General features: G+C 39.0%; 2 protein-coding genes across 4 annotated transcripts in view; one reads left to right on the top strand and one right to left on the bottom strand.

The window, feature by feature from the left end:
* The first annotated feature begins 1025 nt into the window (after nucleotides 1-1025).
* On the top strand, nucleotides 1026-3767 carry prkra (protein kinase, interferon-inducible double stranded RNA dependent activator). The gene is made up of 8 exons (XM_070544445.1): nucleotides 1026-1215; nucleotides 1593-1768; nucleotides 2050-2131; nucleotides 2422-2500; nucleotides 2741-2859; nucleotides 2952-3045; nucleotides 3121-3283; nucleotides 3408-3767. Exons 1-8 carry the CDS (start codon nucleotides 1178-1180, stop codon nucleotides 3563-3565), a joined length of 909 nt encoding a protein of 302 aa, XP_070400546.1. The 5' UTR covers nucleotides 1026-1177; the 3' UTR covers nucleotides 3566-3767.
* Nucleotides 3768-8129: 4362 nt separating this feature from the next.
* The window catches only part of osbpl6 (oxysterol binding protein-like 6), a 38099-nt gene continuing 30902 nt past the window's right edge, over nucleotides 8130-15326 (bottom strand). For all 3 annotated transcript variants that reach the window (XM_015966445.3, XM_015966447.3, XM_015966446.3), the window contains 7 exons: nucleotides 14374-14437; nucleotides 14113-14191; nucleotides 10408-10552; nucleotides 10178-10322; nucleotides 9089-9215; nucleotides 8876-8998; nucleotides 8130-8394 (listed from right to left, as the gene is read on the bottom strand). In XM_015966445.3, coding sequence (XP_015821931.1) covers nucleotides 8283-8394; nucleotides 8876-8998; nucleotides 9089-9215; nucleotides 10178-10322; nucleotides 10408-10552; nucleotides 14113-14191; nucleotides 14374-14437 — 795 coding nt within the window. In that variant the 3' untranslated portion in view covers nucleotides 8130-8282. The remainder of the gene's footprint in view (nucleotides 8395-8875; nucleotides 8999-9088; nucleotides 9216-10177; nucleotides 10323-10407; nucleotides 10553-14112; nucleotides 14192-14373; nucleotides 14438-15326) is intronic.

Raw genomic sequence — 15326 nt, 5'->3', positions numbered from 1 at the left:
TGAGTTGGTGTTAGGTCTTAGTTTTTGCTGCAGAATGGAGTCTGCCTAGTTATTTCCAAAGAAGCTGAGTGTGCCAAATTTCAGCGCCTTGACACGACATTCTAATTCTGAACATGTTTTATGTTTCATTTGAGTTGGTGTTAGGTCTTAGTTTTTGCTGCAGAATGATTTTATTTAAATTGTCCCTGATGTGGCACTTTATATAGCCAAAGCAATAAGCATTTAGACTGAAAATGAATTTATTACCAACTTTGTTTTCTACTGCTATCTAGGTGTAATCATGACAAATTCAAGCCTCTAAACAATCTTAACTGTTCAACAGTACTATATATATATATTTTTTTTAATTTCTTAAAGAATATATTTCTTATCAAATACATTAGTGGAAATGTTCTGGGTGCTTATGTCCAACAGTTATTGGATGAGAGGCAGAGTCTGACCTGGACAGAGTCTCAAAGGGACAAACTTCTACTCACATACACACCTAGGGTCTAATAGAATTGACAATTACTCAAACATGCATGTTTTTGCACATTAGGAGAAAGCCTGAGTTGGTGTGTATGGAGAGAAAATGCAAACTATGCAAGGTTCCAGCTGGGATTTGAACCCAGGATCTTTTGATGCATGGCAACAGTATTTATGGCATTTCCGTGTTCTTTGTCAAAATAGTAAAATGTGGCTATTTAGATTATTGTAATGGGAATAGAAAAAAATGTCAAATGAACAAAGTTGATGAAAAATAAACTTTGATACAAAGTATGCTTTGTCTAAGAGTAACCTGGAAAAAAACTGGTTTCCTATTATAATTAGTTTTCAAAACTGAAATAAAATTTGTGTCAATTTAGTCTTACTTAATTTTTGCATCACATAAATACATTTTATTTATTGTTTTGCTAAAACGTTCCCCCCACTAGTGAGATACAATTTTAGGTTTTTGATTGCAGTCCATTATCTCAACCAGCAGGGGGTGCACTAAATCGCTGCAACCACTTCCGCTGACCCGGATGTGAACACGACTTTTATTTCCCTTTTTCTCCAGGAAGGATGCAGCATTTTCTTCGTTTAGAAACATGAATATGTTTAATGTGAAGAAAACCTGAAGCATTAGATTATATTTATCTTTATTTTTTAAGTTTCCACCAGATAAATTCCTGCTGACCTCCGTAAATAATCCAACATGTCTCAACAGGGGTATCAGTCACCGGACGACAAAAGGTTTGTAGCGTTATTATTTACAAGTTAAATTCAAATCATTTACAGAAACTAGTTAATGATTTTATCTTCTTGTGTGCGTAAAAACAACAGTACGGTTTAAATGGACGCTTCAAACCATTACATTGAAAACCAACGGTTATACATACATTTATTTCTCCTATTTAACAGATTATAGATTGTTTTTGTGATGAAACAACAAAATAATTTTATATTAGAAGTAATCATGAAATACTCGCAATTAGCTACAGTTCCTATTTTTCCTAAACAGTTTGGTAGACACCATATAAAATTCATAAAATATAATTTGTTCAACCAAAATAACCCCAGATTAACCTGTAACAAAGGTTGCATGTTATTGTTTCTTTGTTAAATATAAGTTTGGATTCACAAGAAGCAGAATGGGCCAGCCTGGGGAAGACCCCGATCCAAATCCTGCATGAGTATGGGACTGCCAGTGGGAACGCTCCTGTGTACGAGATGGAGAAAGCTGAAGGAAGTGGCCACCAGCCCAGCTTCTTCTTCAGCGTGAGAGTTGCAGACATTCGGTGTACAGGTAGGTACTACCTAGGTACTTCCTAACTCAGGAGGTAATTTATTGTTGAGGTTTCATGCTGAAAATCCAGTTAGAACTCACTGATCACGTTACAGGTTAGTCTTTTGCTGCTGTAAACTCTTAAATGCATCATCAGCGTGTCCCGTTGCACTTCCAGCGTAGACCTGTGCAAAGAAAATTAAAAATAATTGCAAAAATTTTAAGCTAGAAATTAAAATCTGTGATAAGATTCACTTAATTTTGCTTTTGAAACAAATTTGTTTCGTTATATTTTATTTCAGGTCAAGGTCCTACTAAAAAGGCTGCTAAACACCAGGCTGCAAGTGCTGCGCTGAAGCTGTTGAACCTCGATTCTAAAAAATTGTGAGTGAAGTCAAAACTATTTGCTTACCATTAGTTCATTTACCTGGTTTTTACAGCGAAAACCAAAGAATGTACAGCTTCTATCGGGGTCTCATATGTGAATATTTTAATGCTGCTTAGGCTGCAATAGGAATTTTATTTGTAGTTAAATAATTTGACAGCATTATCTGTAAAGTTATAGAACAAATATATTCAGCAACGTCAGTCGTCAGAAGTTTTGCGTTTTGTTGTATTTATTTGATTTCTTATAACTGTTGAAGCTCTAATGTGTTTGACGTGACGCCCAATAGGACCTCTCCTGGGAAGTCCGACACCAACGGGGATGCAGCGGATGCAAACTACAATCCCAGCTCTGTGTCCCTTCTGCAGGTGTGATCACGTTACATCTTTTATATGTCACGTTTGCTTTTGTGAAAATGTAAAATTATTGTTTTATGTAATTTCTGACGGTCTGTGTTACAGAAGAGAGTACTTATCTTGCTGCAGCTGTTTTACAGTCATGTTTGTATTATTTAACCTTTAAGCAACTGATCAAGGGTGTCATTTTAGTTAATTATATATCATTTTTCTCTTCATATTAATTGACCTAAAATTAAAAATTATTATTAGGAGTTAACGATCCAGAGAGGATGGCGTCGGCCTGAATATGCAGTTCTAGCTGAGTCTGGTCCACCACATCAGAGGGAGTTCACTGTCGCTTGTAGATTTGACTCTCTTACAGAAAAAGGAAAGATTAAACATTTTTTTCAGTCATTTAAATAGTTTGTTTGTTTTGGTTCTGTTGTTTTAATCCTGTTTTATTTATTTATTTATTTTTAGGTGTTGGAAGTTCTAAAAAAGCAGCAAAAAGGGAGGCTGCAGAGAAAATTGTGGCAAAGCTTCAAAGTTTGTCAGGCGGTCCGGAGATCACCTGGGTGAGTCAGGTCTTTCATTTCACCTCCTAAAACATCCACAAGATGTTTGAAATGTTCTTGTTGCTGGTTTTTCAGACTCCTAAACCGAGTGTCCTCCTCGAGAATGTGAAAAAGTCCTCCGCAGAAAAGATTTCCCTACTGAGGAGAAGCCCGCTGAACATTCCCAACGCGGATTACATTCAGATGTTGTTGGATCTGTCCCACGAGCAGGGCTTCGAGGTCACATACTATGATATTGGTAAGAATTTAGTGCTTTGGTTGATGTTTGGAGGCTTCTTTTATCCCGAAAGGCAGAAAAACAGACTCAGGGGAGACCCTATGTCTGCCTGTAGAAAATCCCTGACTGTGTTCATGTCTGACAGATGAGCTGACTGTAAACGGACAGTACCAGTGCCTGGCAGAACTATCCACCGACCCCGTCACCATGTGTCACGGCACCGGCATCTCCTGCAGCAACGCTCACAATGTGGCGGCACATAGCGCGCTCCAGTACATCAAGATCGTAGCCTCCAGCAAATAGACACATCCGCCTGACCACAGCAATCACAGATATCAGCTGACGGCTCGTCATAACAAGGTCCTCCTGCAATATGAGCTGAAGATCGGTGAAGTGTGTGTTTATTATGGTGTGTATGTGTGTGTGAAAACGGTTTCATTCTTATGCTTGCTGTAAAATCATTGGGATTTGTAAAGATTTATTTTTGTAGTCATGTAGAGCGGCTTCAGACACCACAGAAATGATAGATCAGTGATTTATTTAGCCCCCCCCCCCCCCCCAGTGTTGCATTTTCCCCATATATGCAGCTTTACTTTGACCAGGATGTACTTTTTATTATGATATGAGGATTGTTTGCATTTCATTCCACAACTGAAATAGAATTTGTATTTATTTTACTTTTAACACTATTGAGTCTGTCGAGTGGAATCAGCAGCTTTATTTTTGTGTTTGGGGAAGAAAGTAAATGTTAAAGCTCAAAAACCAGTCCAATCCTGTTGTCTGTTGCTGTTGCTCCTGTGGGGTGCCTCATTATATAAATAAGCAAACTAATATATTTATCAGAAATGTCCTGGCCTGTGCTTGCTGTTATAAAAAATTAACCCTGAGTGCAGAAAATAACACCGATCTGAACCTTAACGTTTGTGTCTGTTATTGTTTGTTTAGGTTTTATTAGTTCATCAAGAATCGCATCTTCAAATTCTAACAATACCATCAGAATCAGATAATGCATTAATTATTAATTTTTTCAGTAAAAAGGCAAATTTTTTAATGTCAAGGCTTTGTATTTTTCTATTGAAAGTAAATATTATACAAATCAAAAATATTCATAAATTATTTACACATGCTAAATTCATTTTCCTTCAGATTTCTAGTTTAATCATTAAAATACTCCAGATTACCAAATTAAGCTTCTTGAAAACGCAGTTTTCATAGAAAATGGTTAATTTATGTGATATCGCCACCTACTGGTCAGACATTTTAAGACAAAAGGTGTTCAAAATGTGTTTTAATATTAATCTATCATACTTGCGTGTCTTGCGGATTGGTGCTGCATCTGCAGTGATGTGGGCGTTGTACCGGTCTGTCGTGGTGAAGAGAGCTGAGTCAGAAGGCGAAGCTCTCGATTTACCGGTAGATCTACGTTCCTACCCTCACCTATGGTCATGAGCTTTGGGCAGTGACTGAAAGAAGGAGATCGCGGATACAAGCGGCCGAAATGAGTTTTCTCCGAAGAGTAGCTGGGCTCTCCCTTAGAGATAGGGTGAGAAGCTCGGTCATTTGGGAGGGGCTCGGAGTAGACCCGCTGCTCCTCCACATCGAGAAGAGTCAGTTGAGGTAGCTAGGGCGTCTGGCCAGGATGCCTCCTGGACGCCTCCCTGGTGAGGTTTTCCGGGCACGTCCAACCGGGAGGAGACCTAAAGGTAGACCCAGGACACGGTGGAGGGACTATGTCTCTCACCTGGCCAGGGAACACCTTGGGATTCCCCCGGAGGAGCTGGCCCAAGTGGCTGGGGAGAGGGAAGTCTGGGCCTCTCGCCTTAGGCTACTGCCCCCGCGACCCGGCTCCGGATAAGCGGATGAAAATGGATGGATGGATGGACTTGTGTGTCTTAAAATGCTTCTTTTTAAGAAGATACAAAATTAACATTTTTACGTGACCATTTAATTAGTTATTTTGATTAAGACAGCTTGTGTGCCTCTATAAAAAATCCTAATGTAAAAAAAAGTCTGCTTTCTGTCATTAGTTTTAGGAATTATGTACCTAAAACAAGCCATTTCAAGAAGTCCCCTTTAGTAACATTACAAATAAGTAGATTAAACCTACCTCTCACATGCCAAGAGAGCTGCTGCTAGAGGTGCATGTAGCATTCGTGGAGAAAGGGTGGGTGTGGCCAGTTCCAGCTTGTTTACTTAAAGCAACAGAGCCCTGAAATGGCTCATTCTGGAAGGTACTGAAACTGTCAAGAATAAAACTGCGGAACCATCTTAATTTTAGCAGTATTTAGTGCCAAAAACGTCATTAAAATGCTTATTATAGACCACAGAAGTATTTTAAGAAAAAAAGTCATATTATGTCCCCTTTATTAAATCACATTTAACAGCAATTTAAAAACACTTTCATGTTGTTTTCCATCATTTTCAAATGCTAACAAAGATTCATTCTGGTGATGTTCTTGCTGTCAATTCTTTATGTCAATCTGCTGTTTTTGAGCCTTCATGTCGTAAAACTTTTACATAGTGGACAAAAAAGCCCCAAAATAAAAGCTCAATTAACTTACTGCAAAAAGAAACAATCAAATAAAAAATAAACTAAATACATAGAGTAACTGAAGGAGTGCCACACTGGTGAATCATATTAACTTGTAATGAGATCTTAGTAGATTTGTAGCTTTAAAGGTGCAGTATGTACAAATACAGTGAGAAAATCCCAAAAGAGGCTAATGTTTCAGTCATTTTGGAAGGATGGTTATATTGAAACATATTTCATACACAGCTGGCTGCAGGTGCAGGGATTGTCAGTTTTTGTCCTTTCAAAACAAAGGAAGGAGGGACGTAACTACTGTTTACCATTAGTACATGACAAAAAGCTCCAGAGTTGTCATTTCGACATAATGCACCTTTAAATAAAGCTGTTGTGTCTCTTTAATTGTCAAAAACATTTACAACTAAAGAACCACACACACTCAACAGCTGAGTTTTGCAGTTTTATTAGAACAAGCACTATGCAGCAGCAGTGAACAGTGTTTATGGAAAGATATGTACTTAGTTTAGAATTGCACTTTAGAAGGTACCCATTAGATCTGAATGAAAGCGAGCAGACTCGTCCTGGTGCGCCTCAGTCTGGAGAAAAACAAAAGTGTCCAATCGAGAAAACTAAACCCTTTTCTTTAAGGCGTCGCAAACATTCACTGGCAAGCTACGTTGTCTACACATGCAGGTGGAACGATGGATGACGAAAGCTTGAGGTGTTTTGTTATTTATTTATTTTTTCCCTCCACTACATTCTGACTCTATGATTACGAGCACTACACAAAGCTCTGCTCAGACCTGTGTAGCTGCTCTGGTTACGGGTGGAAAAGCCTCTGAGCAGCTCTGCAAGCGTGTTAGCCTGAAAATAAAACTCATCCCGATCCACAGTCAAATCCTCGGCACGTGTAATTATCGGTGAGCAGGTGGACGGTGAGTGGATACTTTTATTTCCTTTTTTTTTTAATGGCATACCTTCTGTTTGGCGTGGGATTCCCATTTGTTGTGTGTTTGTGAGGCATTAATAAATGCGCTATAAGGCACGGCGAGTGAAACGGATGCTGAAGAGTTTGTGATCTCGGAAAAAAAAACAGAAAACATTTTATAAGTAAAAAAAAACGCATGGGTGCAAAACTGTTTTTGTTTTTTTTTAAGTGTGAAGATTTCATAAAACAAACAAAAGAAAGGGCACCAATTAAAATTCTTAAAGCTGCTTTGCAATAAATATACAAACTTCAAATACCTGCAAACAACACAGCAGTGAGATCTTTTGTGGATTCAGACACATTAATGCTTTAAAACAAATAAAATAAAAGACCAAAATGTACATTTATATAACCACGTTTCAGTATTTTTTATTTCACTTGGCGACCTGTAGGTGTCACCAGTGTTTCAATTGTTCATCTTCAAACATGAAGAGCTGAAATAATTCCTTCAATAATGCATCAGACTAATAAATAATTTAGGGTATTTATCAAAATATCAAGCATTTTCTGGCACCAAATGCGCTTTTAAAACAAATTAATATCCTGTAAATGATTTTTTTTGGTTAATAAGATGTAGGAAGTGGGTTTTTAACATGTTTTAAATGAAGTATTTTCACCCTGAAATAAAATCTTTCATTCATTTTTAAAAATAAATCCACTTGTAAAGGTTTAAAGGCCAAAATCACTAAGCTTTACAATCTTTATCCACTTCTCTGTCTATTCTGACAACCTATCATTCCACCAAAACACATCTATCTGCACCACTTTCAGTAAGGAGCACATGCTTAATGTTTTCGTATCATATAATACGTGTGTAGGGGGGGGGGGGGGGGGGATTGACGTTCCTGCATAAATTATACAACACATTGTTCCTGTTGGTTGAAAAAGGCTCATTTCAAAGAGAAAAAGCAAACGTAGAATGAGTCGTGTCCCAGGAGAAAGCACTGCTACCTCACAGACTGTAATGATATTAAAAAGCAAAAATAAATAAAATCTGCCAATTCTAATAATCCTCTTTCACACAAGATATTTTATAAAAATACCCTTTTTTCTCTACTTCATGATATATATATATAGTAAATACGGCATTATGCCATTGAAAGCTGCTCTCTAAACATGCACGGTATTGTTGAAGGTCTACTTTGTAGATTAGTCTAAAACAAACTGCTGTCAGGAATGAAATGGCTTCAACTGAAAGTCTCCTCCGACTTGTATGGGGGTCTTTTTTAAGGCAAGGACAAACTGGAAAGTTAAAAGAGCTGAGGAAAGATCTACAGAGGGAGGGGTGGGGTGGTTGCCTTGACAACCCAGCTTCAAAAAGCTCGATGAAGGAGATCCTACGAGATGTCCATAAAACCCCAGACAGGCTCAGGTCATCCCTCAGCTCTGCAGTCTTTTGATTTCCCCCATGCACACAGATGTTCATGTGTGTGTGTGTGTGTGTGTGTGTGTGTGTGAGGGTGTGTGTGTGTGTGTGCATAGGTAGCAGCCTTCTCATCTGTGTGCTACCACAGGCTCACGGTTTCTTCCATGTTGATAAAGCCGGGGTTCTTTCGGAGGTCCCAGTAGGTGTTGTTGGAGACCCACCTCTCCCTGTGATTGCCATCCATCACTTTCCTGGGAAACACACACGAGTAAAAGGGACAAAGGCTCACAAACACATCTGGAATATTTGCTACCTTTTAAAATAACTGACCATCAAGATGAAGAATTCTTCAGAAATGACATTTTGAACAAGCATTTCTTTAGGCTACAAAGCCTTTAAATGACCAGAATAAACCTGTAATCACTCCAATGCAAAGATCTTTGCTCAAAGGCAAAAACAACAGTTTTCCACTCTAATCTACACTTTTAAAAACTGAAGTAGAAACATCACACTGACGTTTGCAGTGACAAAACAAAGTGAATAAGAGCAATGTTTTCTCCCCCAGATAGCTTCAGATACTTAATATGGGTGACTGTTCAGCCGGACAATCACCATGGCAACCTGAAATGGATGTTTCTGCGCCAACTCAGTTCATAGACAAGCCAGAGATGCAACTTTTTAATAAAAGGACGGTCTGCTGAGTGGAAAAGGCATGTTTTAGGGAGCTCTCACTTAAAGAAGCGTGGCTCGTGTTTGACGTTGTTCTCCTCGTTCCACTTCCTCCTGGTCCTCTGCACGTCCTCAATGCGCTGCTTCTCTGAGGTTGCCATCTCCAAGTTTCCCTCTTCCAAATGTCTGTGCCGAGAAAACAAGCACCAAACATGGGGCGAAATAAGAAAGTGATGTTTAAAACGGACACCTAACCAACAGAGATGGAGTTCGTACCTTTGATCGGGCCTGAATCGGGCATCTGTGCGCGGCAGGACGTCCTTCAGCTCTGGACAGAGCTCATTCAACTCTATGGCGAATCTGGTGAAACCGTAGTACAATTCATAGTCCGTGGGCATGGAACCTGACAGAAAGAGGTAATCAAATCCACCGTTTAGCTTAAAAACTGGACAGGGAGCAGCCTTAATCCAGAGTTTCCCCTTTCCTCTAGGGACTATGTTAGCCTAGAAATCTAGACCAACCATAGCAGCAACAGACGGTCGGTCAAGCCACGCTTCATTATTGCACCAGCAGGTCTACCATTGGCCTGAACAATTTGGTGTCTTGCCAGTTACAGCTCTCTATAGTTGCTGGGTGGGCTTTGCAATACAACTGTGATGGAGAAAAACTACAAAGACGCCATTTGCTCAAGAACGACTGTCGTTTGATACGGCTTTGGCATCAACTTTGGACGAGTTAGACTTGAGCTTTTCTCTGAGACATGAGTAGATAAAGGTACATAAGTCATTTATTTAGAAAAATGATGAATATGTCATGTTATTTGTTGCTCTGATTGTCAATGCCAAACTGCGTGCAAACACAGTTTGATAGACAATCGTAGCTCTGTCTGTGGGTCATGGCTGGACTATATATTCAGATATACAGGACAGCTTTCCAGGCTATGATTTTTTGGAAATCCGTAAAAGTGATAGTCTGACCCGGCACGTTGATACTCTGTAGGCAATACATCAATATTAATTTTTTGCTAAGCCTGCCCCCATCCCGTAGCACCCCGAGCAATTTGAATTGAATGACCCACAGCATTGGTCAATAGAGAAAGATATTCACGGATGTCAATCACACGTCCACACGCGTTTGTAGAGGTACCAAGACTGATGCAGAGTTGGTGACATTTCTCATGTTTTAGCTCTGTTGGCTGGCTAGATGCGTGTTCAAGAACGAGAGGCGTCACTTCCAGGCCAACTCACACAATCAAGTAGGAAGATAGGCTTAAGGTGCAATTCATTTATGTGCCTGTAGATGGTGCTCTCTGACAAAAAAAACCCTCCAGATGTCTGCTTTAAGTAGAATCTGGTGGTGCATTACCTGGCCTCCAGACACATTTGGCTGATGGTGGCACGCCACAGTAAAGACCCTCGTGCCATTTCCCAAAGAGCCTGTGGACCACTTTCCCCTCTTGGTCCATCACAAATCCTTGAACCTCATTTACATTTGAGCTCCAGTAGTTCCCCTAAAATACAAGTGTGACATGGTGATTTTTACAGAGATTTTATTTTTAAACAATCATAAAATGTGCCAGCACTGGTATTTGTTACCTTAACAAAGGTGAGTTTACAGAGGCAAGCGCTGCTCTTCATGTTCCTGATGGTGATCTCCCCATAGTGCTCGATCCATCGTCGTCCACTGAGGATGTTGTGGACGCAGGTGGTGACTTTGTTCCACTCGTAGTGATCTCCAAACCTAACCAAAGAAAATAGTGATGAAAGGATGGAGCAAAATTCAAATAATATTATAACAACTTTACTATTGTCCTGGTTTAGTCATCCATTAACGCTCCAGCAGACATGATGCACCAACTGTCTTTAAAGTGACAGTGTGTAGTTTACCTGGTGATAGGGGGCAATACATACCTAAATCATTGCAAGCAAGCATTATTTTTGTGTTAAAGTAAGACCGTACCCAGAGCTGTAGAAAGAGAGAGTTGTGACACTCCAATAGACCTCTATGGAAAGAATGGAATGTGGAAGTCACGTGGTTCATGTAGCTTCGAATAGTTCCAAACAGCCCCCGCTGCTGCATTGACCGCAGTTCATTTTCGGTGTTTAGGAAGGATTTTCTCCGGTAAGTTGATGAAATGTCATCTTTTTTTTTTTTTTTTGCATTGTGAAGCGTTAGCTAAACGCTTCGTACCAAAATAAGCCGATGACATTTTATGCTGCCAGTTTTAGCTAGATAACCTTTAATGAGCTAATTGTGTGCAGCTTGTTGATGGTGAGCAGGAGGGGTTTAGACAAGCATGACGAGCTGTAGACGGGGTTATTTCAGTTTGTTTGATTCTACATTTTAAAAATATTCCCCACAGTTTGAAATAGGTTATAGGTTACATTATTAGTTTTATTTGGGATTTTTTTTGTACACTACGTTGCTGGTTGCTGTATCAACATGAACATGCATCAGAAATGGAAGCGCAAATGGAGAGACCAATAATAAAGAAAATGTGATTGTGAAGACAAGTAATTATTTAATATTTTTCAGTTAATAACACCGACTGCAACGAACTGCTGAAGCATGAGACAAACAGGATTACGAACGTAAGAAGATATGTTGTACTGTTTTGTGTACTCAATAAGAATAGAATTAAGATACTTCAAGATATATTTCAAGCTTAATGGGCTGCATTTGTCTTTGCAGGGTTCTAACATCAGACAGTGGGATACTCATGTCCTGAAGAAACCTGTAGGCTGTTGAACCCACTGAAAAAACGAGTTGTACGACCTCTTTGATCGTCTGCTTACTCCGTTTAATGCCTCTTGTGTTTTTCATGCCTTTTTGATTTTCTATTTCCTCCCTTAGGTTTTCCAGCTGGGTTCCCTGGTTGCATAGCCTGTTCCTTTCTCCTCCTGGCCCTGACGCCGGCTCCTCATGGCTTCCTGGGATGTCCCCCTCTCCTGATACCATCTCATGTCCCCCCTCACTTACCCTCATCTCATTTGCCTCACTGCTGCTGCTGCTTTCCTCAATCGCTGAATTTATAATGGCACTGTTAGAATAAAGAATAATTTTAAAATAAAATAAATACAAATGTCTAATATTTCAAAAGATTGGTACCACAGTTTACTTGAGTACAATATGTGTGGTCACTGGTCAGTGGATCAACATGCAGTGGTTCTGCTGTCCTTCTCACTGCGGGGTCCTTCCTCCTCCTTGGTTCAGGGCGATGAACAAACAGGGTTGGAACAGCATCAGCCCTGAGTCTCACCTTGCCTTGCCTAGTCTTAGTAAACTGTCCCTGCTCAAAAAGTGCCTGTAGAGTGGTGTGTTAGTTTATTTCCTGCCACGTTTAACAGTTTAATTGCAGCCTTGTGCAGCTGAGAGCAAAACATGTAGAGCCTTGATAGAAAACATTTGAGAGTGCATGTTAAACTCACTGCACACAGCTTTTTGTTATTGTGATCTCTGGTCATGGTGAGGTTGCTCCTGCTGACTTGAGCCAACCATTTTCTCTTCTCTCTGCATCTTTGGGGAAGCCATAATTCTGATTCCTCTCTCAGACCGATTGCTATATGCAGGGCAGCCAACAAGATAATCAACCTATAAAGGTATTGTTAAAATACTATTTTTGTACATATAGAAATATTGAACTAGACCAAAAATATAGAGATGTAAAATTACATTTCAACATTTTATCCAACCCTAAAATTAGTCATTTCAAATTTTAACCCACTGACAAATTTGATTTAAATAATAATCAAAGTAAAGTTATTCAAAAGAGTTTCATTAGGTCTTGAGTACATTGCTCATAATTAATGATTCGGCTTATTTGTGCATATGTAATGACTAAACATAATGTTGGTAAAATGGTTTATTAAAATGCTATTATACATGTTGTACAAGTTTGGTGTTCATTTTTTCACAAATAACACTTTTTTTATCTACGGAGTTTGACCATACAGTTTCATTGAAAATTTCTTTGTAATTAGTTGCTATAGAAGCCAGATAAACTGGGTTATAGATGCATGTACTGTCTTCACATAAAAATATAAAGTACAGATTGTAAAATGTATTCTACTGAACATAATAGATCATCATTCAAAGCATGAACAGCTACATATTTTCTTCAAGGTAAGCTGGAGCAGAATTCTAGCTTTCAATAAACACTTTAAAATGGATATTACAACTCGAGTTTAGGGCTTCTTGTAGGACTTAGTTATTAAATATGCTTATATTAGAGCAGTGTGTTGCATTAATACATCAGATTTATTGCAATAGTATATTATAGTAATGTATGTGGTCTAAATATATTCTAAAATGTGTTAGGACCGTCGTGTTCCTGTAATGTACAACAATCACGGGTGTCTGTCTTCCTACAAATGCTTGGAAAAAGTAAATAAACAGGCTATTTTGTGAAGGAATTAGGACATAATATATAATATAATATATAATATTATTCAATAATTACCAAAAATTGCCAGGGGAAATGTGACAATATTAAATTTTTGTGATTTGTCCCACCATACGCCGTTCAAACTGACTTACGGCGCTGAGATGTTTGGAACCATTGAGAGCTCCATGAACCACGTGACCACGAGTCGGCGAGTTCAAAGCGTGTCGCAACTCTCTCTTTCTACAGCTCTGACCGTACCAATGGCCATAAGGGTCAAAAATCCCTGGGGATGCAACCTCCAGCAAAATAACAAATACATCAGATTCTCTTTCATCAGTGGCAACGAGTGAAGAGGTAAATGTGTAAAATAACTGTTTATTATTGGTGAAAGTTTTGTAACCATTTGTTACAAATCAATAAATGGGTTGTGTCCTCACAGGTTTCCTTAGAAGGAAACATGGCATCGCCCAGAGACTTAGACCTATGTATTTTAGAACAGATTTTTATGGTTATATGTTATGAAACTGCCAATATTTTTCAACAACTGGGCATCTTTTCATTAATTCACAACACTTCAATGGATATTTCCAGAGATTAATGGTAAAAACTACACATTGTTACTTTAATAGAGCTAAACAAGAGTAAACAGTTATCCAAAATGTTTGTTTTTACACCATAAAATGTAAATAATTCACTTTTAGTTTAATTATCTACAAACATATGTTTATTCAGTTGAACATTATAAGCACTGCTGAAGCTGATTTAATCACTCTTCTGTTTTTTTAGTCATAATGTAGACACGACACAGCTGAACATGGCCGACTGTTAATTGCAGTAAACCCAGTCACCCCCCACCTGCCCTGTTTTTATAAGAACAAACTGTGTTTATTCCCAAATGCATCAGGCCAGAGGTTACCTGGGAATCGTGAGATTCACAGATCCGATTGGTAAAATTTCCATCGATTTCCCCCAGAATTTGTTTTTCCATCTCACATCTGGAAAGCACAACGACACCTTTAGCACAGGTCCAAAACACTTTGTCTGACACTACATTTATTGCTTACTTTATAAAACCATCGCTGGAAATAAAGAGGCCTGATTGAGCCTTGTTGGCTCACATTCACTAAGCTGCAGCTCCTCTAAGAGAAGTCTGTTTCTAATTAGACAGGTGGTCTACCTTGCCAGAAGGTGAAGTTCTTTGATTCGCAGTGGCAGGCAGAGATGGGAGGGTGGTGGCTCACCTTTCAGAAAACATCAAAAAGTAAAAGTCTCAGATCCAAGAAGAAATGTGAAGAAATGGTTCTCCTCTTTCAAAGGTTACTAGATCGATCTGGAAACTGTTCTTTGAACCTCTACATAGCTTATGGAACTTTTCTGGGACTCACAATGACCCAGGAGCTTTGATAAAACTGATGATCTATATAGGATTCATTCATATTTTGGATGTTCACATTAAACCCTGGAACGTGAGTGGTGCTCCAACATTCTTCTTTGTTGTTTTCCTCTTGTCAAATAAGGACGCTAGTAGTAACTCGGACTAGTGGTAGCAGTACTTTGGGCTAGTATTAACAGTAGTATGGGCTAGCGTTAGCAGTACCTCGGGCTAGCATTAGCAATAGCTTGGGCTAGCGTTAGGAATAGCACGGGCTAGCATTAGCAGTACCTCAGACTAGCGTTGGATGGAGCTTGGGATAGCATTAGCATTATCTTGGGCTAGCATTAGCAGGACCTCAAGCTAGCATTAGCCGTAGCTTGGGATAGCGTTAAGAATAGCACAGGCTAGCATTAGCAGTACCTCAGATTAGCATTAGTAGTAGTTTTGGCTAGCATTAGCAGTAGTTTGGGATAGCGTTAGCAGTATATTGGGATTGCACTAGCAGTAGATTGAGACAGTGTTAACAGTAGCTTGGGATTGCATTAACAGTAGCTTGGGCTAGCATTAGCAGTAGCTTGAGCTAGTGCTAGATGTAGCACAGGCAAAATCTAAAGATTAAATATCAGCTTTGGATCTCACAAGGCAAATCAAAAAAATTATCAGCTGGTTTACACACAAAAAAGAAAGCAACAAACTAGATTCAGGCTTTATTGGACATGGAATCTTCCCAATATTTTTAGTTTTAAGCTCAAAAC

This window comes from Nothobranchius furzeri, chromosome 14, assembly GCF_043380555.1.
Source record: "Nothobranchius furzeri strain GRZ-AD chromosome 14, NfurGRZ-RIMD1, whole genome shotgun sequence".
Taxonomy (NCBI): domain Eukaryota; kingdom Metazoa; phylum Chordata; class Actinopteri; order Cyprinodontiformes; family Nothobranchiidae; genus Nothobranchius; species Nothobranchius furzeri.
This window is presented reverse-complemented; position numbering and strand designations above follow the sequence as displayed.